This window comes from Corvus brachyrhynchos, unplaced genomic scaffold (assembly GCF_000691975.1).
Source record: "Corvus brachyrhynchos isolate BGI_N302 unplaced genomic scaffold, ASM69197v1 scaffold71, whole genome shotgun sequence".
Taxonomy (NCBI): domain Eukaryota; kingdom Metazoa; phylum Chordata; class Aves; order Passeriformes; family Corvidae; genus Corvus; species Corvus brachyrhynchos.
The window spans coordinates 753643-763358 of NW_008237609.1; the positions used below are offsets into that span (position 1 = coordinate 753643).

Below are 9716 nucleotides of genomic sequence, written 5' to 3' on the forward strand. Positions count from 1 at the left end.
GACAGAAGTCAGCACTTCAGTGCATTCTCTTTAGCACCTCAGAACTGAAAGAAGTAATTGAACAATATAGGTATTAAAGAAATGTCTTTATTCTGTTTCACTACTCAATTTACAATTAGACATGTTAAAGGACTCTCATTGAAAGTACTGATATTAATTTAATGTAAACAATGACCGCTTTGTGCAATGTGTGCCAACCAATGCATTAAGAACAACTACAGAAACAGAATGGTCAAGTGATTTCCATGGTAATTTGCACAGTAGGTTTCTTCTACAAATCAATTGTACAAACATAATAAAAAAATAGGCATATTTTCATAAAATAAATATTACCCATTTAACTGAAGACTATAAAACAGGACAGAAAATACAGGCAATCCATATGGGAGGGGATCCTTAATCACTTCTCACATTCACCCATTTCTGCTGTTACCTTTTTCTTACCTTTAAGAGAACACTAACACAGGATGAAATTAAATACTTTAGTGATAGCTTTTTTACTTGTGAATACTTCAAAAGCCTCTGATCATTGAACATTATAAAAACAATCAAGAAGTTTAGTTAAAAAGTAAAACCAAATTTTAATTCTACATGTAACTCAGAAAATTTCAGAAACAGATCATAATTTGGACTACCCTGCTTAACGTTCATTAAATTTACATTACTATTTTAGTAATCACAATTGCAAAAATAAATGCTTTGTACAGTCCTTTCCATTGATTATTGTTCAAATTATCATGAGAAACAGAAATGACACAGGTCATATATATAACTTTTAAATCTCAGGCAAGTTGTATCCTGCTTTTGAGTGACAAAAGTTAGAAGCTAAAGCTAAGAACATTTTGAAGGCCCTATTCTATAAAATTCGTTTTCCAGAAGTCTGAGTTAATTTCCTATTTTTTAAAAAAATCATTCCTTAACAGTTATCAATTCGGTGTATTTCCAGCTTCTGGGCACTGTTTGAAGATCATGAAATAGCTAATATATGACACTAGATTCCATTACTGTCAATCCCACATGCATTACAGAAATACTGATTAAATTGCTACAGAAGTAAAAATAATGCACACCATGTTTGCTCATTAGATTTCTAAAGTAAGTTTTTTTATATTTCTTTTTGCAATGTGAGAACTACAATCAAGTGATTCAGACAGACATTTCCCTTTTTCTTAAATGTGCTTTTCAGAAAGCCTTCAATAGGAAATTATTAATGAAAATACTTCAAGAACTGTTCAATTCAAACAACACACAACTCTCAGGTCTAACATACTGATTTTAATGCCATGAGATTCTGTTCACACCTCCCCTTACGAGGTTTTTTTACAATACTGTCTTGCCTTCAAATTTAGGTCTGACCAATAGGTTTTGGGCCTAGTGTGCCAATAGCTGCTCATCAGCCACTGTCTGTCACTTTGGTACAAGCTTTTCTGTGGGTTGTGGAATAGAACAGAAAGCAGAACTTTCATCCAGTATCCTGGGACATCCTTGCTATGAAAAGGGAGGAAGACTGCTTCACCTGGAACACTTGTTAGAATGGACTCTTTTTCATTAATCCAACCAAGTTTACCAGAGCTCTACATAAACAGAGCCCAGAAATAAGTGTGTATCCCTTATCTCTTCTTTCCCTCTTACTCACTAGGGCCACAAGATAATCATATGGATTTTTTCCCCTATTCACATTTATAAATTCCAGAAGGTTCTTTTAATGAAATACAAGCAAATTCAACCAAATCTGATTTAATTACACAAAGGGAGTTCTGGGCTTCTGACCCCGCTCAATCCATCACTTTAATTCATTGATGGTTTTCTTGAAAAGATCAAAGGTTTGCTTGTATTAATACTTTTTGTAACAAATGGCATGCAAAAGTTAATTATATTTTTAAGGATTTATCTTTTTTGGTAATTTCTGTAAGCAACATAATAATACTAGGAATTAAGAGTGAAGTAAAATGCTTTACTTTAATAGTAGAAAGGCTGCACCACTTTCTTAGTGATGTACTGAAACCAGTGAATCTTATTGCACCTTCTGAGGTTCCTTCCAAAGGGTACCAGATCATCAGTTTGGACACAAGTGTTCTTTGGAGACACTGGTAGTGTCAGGTGATGAACTCCAAGTGTAGTACTAATACAATTACCAAAGCAACAACACTACCTTTGGATTTTAAGGTAACCAATAGTACATTTTACTTAAGTACCTGGTAAACCTAACTGACAGATCACAGATTTTTCTCAAACCAAAGAAAAAGTGTTTCAGAGAATTGCTAAACAGCTTCTTTTGACATAAAGCTTATTTTATATTACTAAGAGAACTAAATTTGGTGTTTGCTCTCATCACCCCCCCAGCAATTCACTTTAGTCCAGCAACTTACTCTTGGTACCAGTGCCAGTATTTATGAAGCCACACAATAAATCTGGTTAGAGACAAGCAATCCAAATCCAGACTAATAGCCCTTTTTCTTTCCCACAAAGAAAAATGTCCCTCATGCCCTTAGGAGGGACAAATCTTAAAATGTAGGTGCTTTTGCAGTTATATTGGTTCCTATGCAAGTTATCCTAGGCTGTTCATGGAATCCACCCTAACCACAGAAGGAATACAATTCTGAAAAAAACCTATTGTTTCTCTGTACCAAATCTAGACACCTTAATTTTCAAAAAGGATCACTTAATGATACCAATAAATTTCTTAATAAGACCTGAAAAATTCCATATTATTTTAAGAACTCCCTTAATATATACCAAACAGTTTATTACACTTGCATTAGAAAAGCAAAATTGTATGTATAATCCAGGTAATTGAGGTCATATGTATAAAAATTTATTAGACACCACAGCTTAAGTTCTCCATCAGAAGACTACATACCACTTTTGTGAAACCCCTGAACTTGATTTTCATTTTTCCAAGTAGAAATGTTGCAAGTTGCATTTTGACCAAATACTGTGCTATGTGTTTTGGCTTTTTGGAAGCAGCATTGCTTCTCTGGAGATTTTGCTCTCAGCAACTGATTGTCCTTATGGCTTAAAGCAGAACACTCCTAGGTGAATAAGAAGAAGTTAGTTTTAAAACCATTCTAACAGAAATTCTCCAAAAGAAACAAGATCCAAGCTTGCTATCTGCAAATTTCAAGTATAGTAAGTACTTCAGGTACCAACTCTGCCCTTCTGAAATGAGAAAGAAATGAAGTAACATCTTTTCTCTACACAGGTCTTTGGAACATGCCATCTCCAAGAACCACCTCATTTCAAGGGCTCACATGCTCTGAATGAGCAAGACTTGAATCTTTCAGCCTGCAATATCTGTGCTTTTTTTCTTTTCATTCCCTGGGAGCTCTCAATTGTAGGATTTGAATGAAGCGCTTAATGCCTTCACACTTTAATCCTAGTCTAAAACCCAAATATGGTATAGTCAGGATCCAGCAGTTCAAAGACTAACAGTGGGAAAAGGCAGCTGCATGACATTGGCCAAGTCCCTCTAGGACAGGTTTGATACCAGACAATTGATTCTGGTAAGTACATTCACACAAAATCCATGTCCTATGGGGTGACTGGGGCAGGATCGTAGATTGAGTATTTTTAGAAGTTAATGACAAAATATCCGTCTGTTGTTCTTGTATGGGCACATTTGTCCTAATCTTAAATGAACAGAGTTTACAATTTGATGTCAGTGCTCTATAAGACACCATCAGTCTGCACTTCCCCTTGGCAGAGAGGTGGCTTTTAGCATGTCACATCCAGAAGTGAAGTCAGGGCTGAATGGGTTTACTTAAGGTTTTTTTATAATCTAGTAGTAATGGTTAGTACTGTCTCCCCTTGAAGGACTTCCAAGACAAAGCAGACCATAAACTACTAGTTTGTAGCACCATGTGACCATAATTACTGAGAGGAGATGATCTTTGCTCTCTTCTCCAAAGAAACTAACTTGCTACTCTGGAAGAAGTAGAACTCCTTCCTGTCAGTCACAAGATTAAGAGTTTAGGAGCCTTGCTGGATATGTATCGTCTTTTGTAATTTGTTTTTCAAATAGGGCTTGTAATCAAAAGACTGCACCTATGCAGAAAGTTCCCCACCAAGTCAGTGTGCCAGGTGTGGTCTAGGACTTGATGCTAAGTTTATAAAAATTAACAGTAGACAATTTTTCCCCAGAAATGTCCTTCTCCACAGGCACATTTTTAAAAACTTAGCAATAAATGAAGCAGCTAGAACAAAAGAAACAAAAATAAGAGACAGACTACAATAGTCATGAGCAGTCTCCCTACTACTTTTCATGCATATACCTCAGTTTCCTCCAAGACAACCTTTGCTTTTATCATAAACCATATTAATTATATTGCCAGTTTAAGGTATTTGTCCTGTGTTTATTCAACATAGTATCTGAAATGATGCTACATTAACATCTTTATTATCACCTGATAGTCTCTCCCCTCAGGCTCCCTGCAACTAAATAAAATGGGGAACGGATGCTTTAGATGGGAAGCCTATCACTTTTTTACCACAATTTAACTCCTACCTTTGTTCTAAGCAGCTGAGATTTATTCTGAAACACGACAGTATTCACATCATTTTCTCTGCAACTGTTTTCAGCCCCTGCAGTATCCATAATGCTGTTTCCAGAAGTCTGTGTATTGTAACCACTGTCCACCTGAAATCAAAAAGCAGGGCTTGGAAAATGTACTGTAATTTAACACAATTAAATCCCTCAGATACCTGATATGATTTGCATTTGATTAACAGAACTTAATCCAACAAACCAATTATGACCAGTTAACAAAAGCAAATTGTAAGCATGTCTGCCAGAATTAGTTTGGATTAAGTTAAATGTACTACTGCACATAGCAACACAAAAATAATTATAATTGCTATGCTAACTCCACCGAAAGAGGGGATGGAGGGAAGGGATAAATGTCATGATACCACCTGCATGCCATATGAAGTAAGAGAAGATAACAATTACTTCCATATTAGTATACGTATTCCACGTTGAGCTCAGTTTTACAGAAAAACAAAGAAGTATTTTTATTTTTACCTGAATACTACTGTTGTCACAAGGAATTGCGCTGCTTTCTGCAAGAGGTGACATGCACATGCGAGAGCTTTCAATACTGAAAGTAATGCCTGTCATAAAGCTGGCCATTGGTGTATTGCTACTGCCAATTGCTTCTTTTATCCAAGTGTTTTCCTCTGACACTTCAGCTGCATCAGCCATGTCTACAGTATTATTTTCCTTTAAGCTTTCTATATCCTGAAATGATGACAACCTTTGATGACAACCTTCTGAGTGATCTGGTGCAATGGACACAGTTGTCACCACAAGATGTGTACCATGCGCAAAAGTATCACCATCTTCCTGACGTAAGTTTATTCCATTATCCATTTCTGGGAACCGAGCTTCTGCTGGAGAAGCGTTTTCCTTGTCTTCCTCATCCTCATCATGATTCTCAACTGCAATTGGTATTCTAATGACAGAAGTCTGATATTTGGCAGTTCCTCTACAGGCTCCAAGCCTCATAGGAGAGCAATTTTGAATTGGAGAACAACCATCTATGTAAGGACTTCTCGTACTTGGGGGTGTCATTATATTTGAGGAAGAAGGAATGTCTGGAGAACGAAAAGTAAATTTTCTTTGGTCTGAAAAAAAATGAGAGAAGTTTAACTCCACCTGATAGCTGATACAAAAACTCATCATTCTCAAAGCCCTACAGTCCACTGAGTAATTTATACCCAACTACAGAGTATTTCACTGACTGTTGCCTCCCAACCCAACCAAACAAGCAACACCAAAAACCAAACCAACCACCCATATATTTTAACTACCATGATAAAGGCAAGTTTTTATCCCATTTCACCACCAAATTTCTTTTCTATGACATGATTTGCTATATTGGAGACCTCGTATTTTCAAATGTCACTACTATACAGTATTCAAAGGAAAATGTGTGAACGCTGGTTCTGGTTTTTTTGTGAACAAGTATCAATACACAATCTATAGGCATTTAAATTTTTGGCAGCAATGAAGTTTAAGATCGAACAAGTGAGAAAACATCTATGCAAACTCCACATATAAAAGTGTAAAATATGTTTAATCAAAATGTGTAAAAATCATGTATAAACAGGTATAATCATGTTTAAACAAGGTATTAAGCCTTACCAGGTGTGGACACAGCATGAAACAGTGACATTTTCTAGAGCAATGAGGACACAAAATGTTTGTGATTTCTCACTAGTCATTTCATTTCAAATAATCTTCAAGCTGGCATGATTTGAAAGATCAAGCTAAAGATTCTTTGCCCATTAACATTAAAATAATTCAGGGCCAAATCAGAATTGTAATCTGACTCAGTTCAGGCATGTGGCTTTAGAAGCCCTCCCACATTAAATTAACCCTTTTAACTTTTCTTCATTCTTATTAGGTCTCAATCCCTTCTTCCAAAATATTTTCTCTAGTTCATCTGTTGCAAGTATATACATTTCATTGTTTCATGTGTTTCACTGCTGCACAGATGTGTCATATAGGAGGAGACTGCTGGTCTGCCAAGCACAGGAACTCATCTCCAAACAGAAGCAGGTTCCACTAAGAATTTTTAAGTTTTTATAATAAAAATATATTACTCAAGATAGAGTAAGACATATACAGTTAAGCCATACCTGAGAGTGGTGTTTTTCTTATGCGAAAAGCAATTGGTGAAAAAGCGGGAGAACCATTATGTGCAGGAGACCCGTCTGAAAACGTGGGACTGGTTATACTTCCCAGACTATAAGCTCTTGTTCCTCCCTGAATAGGACTTGATGAAAACTGACCCTTCAAAATAAAAAAAATCAAATCCACAGAGCATTATTTTCATAATCTAAACTTTGGCTAATATGTATATATAAAATTGTTCTAACTAAAAAGCTTAATATGGCAGCACTGGGAAAGACTAATCCTTTACAATGACAATCTCTATCATTAGTTTAGCTTCAGTATTTCAATTGCAGCTCTTCATCTGGACCTTATGCCTCCACACAGGGGAAAAGAGCAATGGACTCAAGCTGTCACGTAATATCAGCTAGGACTATTTTATCCATTATATTTAAGAACTGTGAGAAACCTAAATAGAGAATTAATGCCATCTGTGTATCTAGTCAAGTGTTTAATCTAAATTTCTTACTCATATCACTGCAGATGAAAGTCAGCCACTATTTATATTTTAATGTAATCCATGTTAACTAAATTCAGCAGCAGATAAAAGACAGAAGTATTTCTCCTTAAGAAAACAGAATAGTGGTCATGACCTTGCTTAAGACTATCATGCAAAAAACCAACCAAACAAAACAAAAACAAAACCAAAAAACCCCAACCAAACAACAGCAAAAAAAACCAACAAAAACCCACCAAACCAAAACATACCCCCTCACCCCCACATCACTTCCAGCACTGTAATTATATTGTAGGAATTCTTTACTAGGTTACCTTTTCTTTAAGCTACACTACCCTAGTGTAGGTAGGTTTTTTCCATGCACTTCAACCACGAAACAGGTAAAACTGTATCACCTAAACCACTTTAGGTGTGCTTTGTCCACATGGGGATAAGGTTCATTTTGTTTAATTTAAAAATGGACATTACATTCTGTGTTTTAATAAATGTCTACTCATCTGAAAACTCTGGCCGATGGGAAAAAAAAAAAGCACATTTAGCACTGCACTTCAAAGATCCACAAGTCATTTCTTCCACTATAAATGAGTTTATGAGATTTAAGGGAAATAATTATATTACATGTTCATATCAACTGGTATTGTAGACAGCAATTCATGGATTTAAACGGGACTTTTTTGTATACACATTTTATCAAAAAAAGAAAGGTTTTAACATGCTTTCAGCAAGTCATGTTTTAATTCTTACTACCTTTTCATAACAAAATTAAAACACAATTCCCTCTATGAAAGAATAGCAGCATAAAAAAAAATTTGAAATAATAAAAAGTCAGTAATATATTCTTTCAAGACTTTTGTTCACAATTTTTTTTCAGAATCTGGAATTTGAAAAAAAAAAAACCAAAAACCCAAGAAAACCCAACTAAAAAAACCACCATCTTTTAGTCTAACACCTACTCTCTCATAAAGTACATCCCACCCAGCCCACAAAACAGGCTACTTACTGAACTAGATGTGTCCAGGGGGCTTCTGCACCGGACTGGAGATAATTCTATTGAACAAAGCACTCCAAGTGGCTGACTACCACATGGACTATGCAGAGAAGGGGACAAACATGCCGATACATTCCCATTTTCTTCCAAAAACAGCTTTCTTCTGAGTGATGAAGAGCTCAGATTTTCCTGAGACTGATCTGCAAATTCATCAGTTCTAAAATATTCACCTAGAAATGTGGGGGAGAAATTGTTTCCAATAAGAATGCAGGAAAAAAATATATTCCATTACAGAGACATATATAATTAAATTAAAACATTTAATCCAATTTACCAATACAGCAACTGATTAATCTGTTTAGGCACCTATCCCAAAGGACTGCTTGTCATCCCTACAAAATGTCACCTCTGTCTACTAAGGTTCATTCCACTTTTGCCCATCATCCCTTAACACTAAAGTCTGAATTTAAAAAATTTAAAAATATTTGCTTGTATCTACTTCTTGGTCTTCTCCCAGAATTGTATTACTCCTCACATCTGAGCTGTCAAACATGGATTATTTTACTACCCAAGCAAACCTAGACTCTTTTTCAGGTCTCCCATATTCTTTGATGGTCTTCATGATACATCCAGAGGCAAAACAGATTAGACTTGAAGAAAATCTAAGCAGTTAGCAGTTTACAGTAGGAAAGCACAAACTAAGACCCATTAAAATATGCTCAGATTTACCAGATTATTTTAGCTTTTTGCTCTTGCTCTATTCTAGTCGGATGTTCCCTGTAGGAGAGATTTTTCATGAATTCCCAAACTATGTATTGATGGAAGCATTTGTTAAGACAAAAAACAAAGGCAATAGATACGGTTCCGGTTTGTTGGCCCACAATCCAGGTTCTGAATTTCAACACTGGGACAGAAGCATGCAGCCAAAATGCTCTGAGCTGGCTGTACCCACTGTCCCACCTATGAACTGGAAGATCAGCCCCTTCCAGCCCCCTTGCCTGAGAAGGTGGCAGCAATTGCTTGATGTAGCACTTATAATCAGACAGTTAATTTGGACTCTTGCCTCCTATCTCAGTAGTCACGGCTTTTTTGCCACCACACAACTTCTATTCCCCACCATGGCTTCAGGTACACTAAAGGCAGAGCTACAGCACAGCTTTACTCAATGCAAGGTTGGGCTTGGAGCCTCCTGGCCAGCATCTGTAACCAAACAGCTCTGCTAAGACAAATTACTGCTCTGTTTGGGGGAGCACGGGGTATCTTCTGCTTATAACCTTTCAGGCATTCAGAACTGTCAACCAATTTCATAGAATCACAGAGCATCTGGAGTTGGAAGGGACACACAGGGATCATTCAAGTCCAACTCCTGGCCCTGCACAGGACACCCTAAGAGTCACACCTTGTGCCTGAGAGCATTGTCCAAATGCTCCTGAACTCTGCCAAGCCTGGTGCTGTGACCACTGCCCTGGGGAGTCTGTTCAGTGCTCAACCACCTCTGAGTGAAGAATCTTTTCCTGATATCCAACCTAAACCTCCCCTGACACAACTTCAGGCCATTCCCACAGGTCCTGGCACTGGTCACCACAGAGAGAGATCAG

The 9716-nt window shown here is 36.7% G+C and overlaps 1 protein-coding gene across 1 annotated transcript in view; it reads right to left on the reverse strand.

The window, feature by feature from the left end:
• Positions 1-67: 67 nt before the first annotated feature.
• BORA (bora, aurora kinase A activator) overlaps positions 68-9716 on the reverse strand; it is an 18192-nt gene continuing 8543 nt past the window's right edge. Inside the window, exons 8-12 of the mRNA XM_008631641.2 lie at positions 8131-8348; positions 6640-6793; positions 5021-5622; positions 4505-4636; positions 68-3032 (exon numbers count right to left, since the gene is read on the reverse strand). Coding sequence (XP_008629863.1) covers positions 2853-3032; positions 4505-4636; positions 5021-5622; positions 6640-6793; positions 8131-8348 — 1286 coding nt within the window. The 3' untranslated portion in view covers positions 68-2852. The remainder of the gene's footprint in view (positions 3033-4504; positions 4637-5020; positions 5623-6639; positions 6794-8130; positions 8349-9716) is intronic.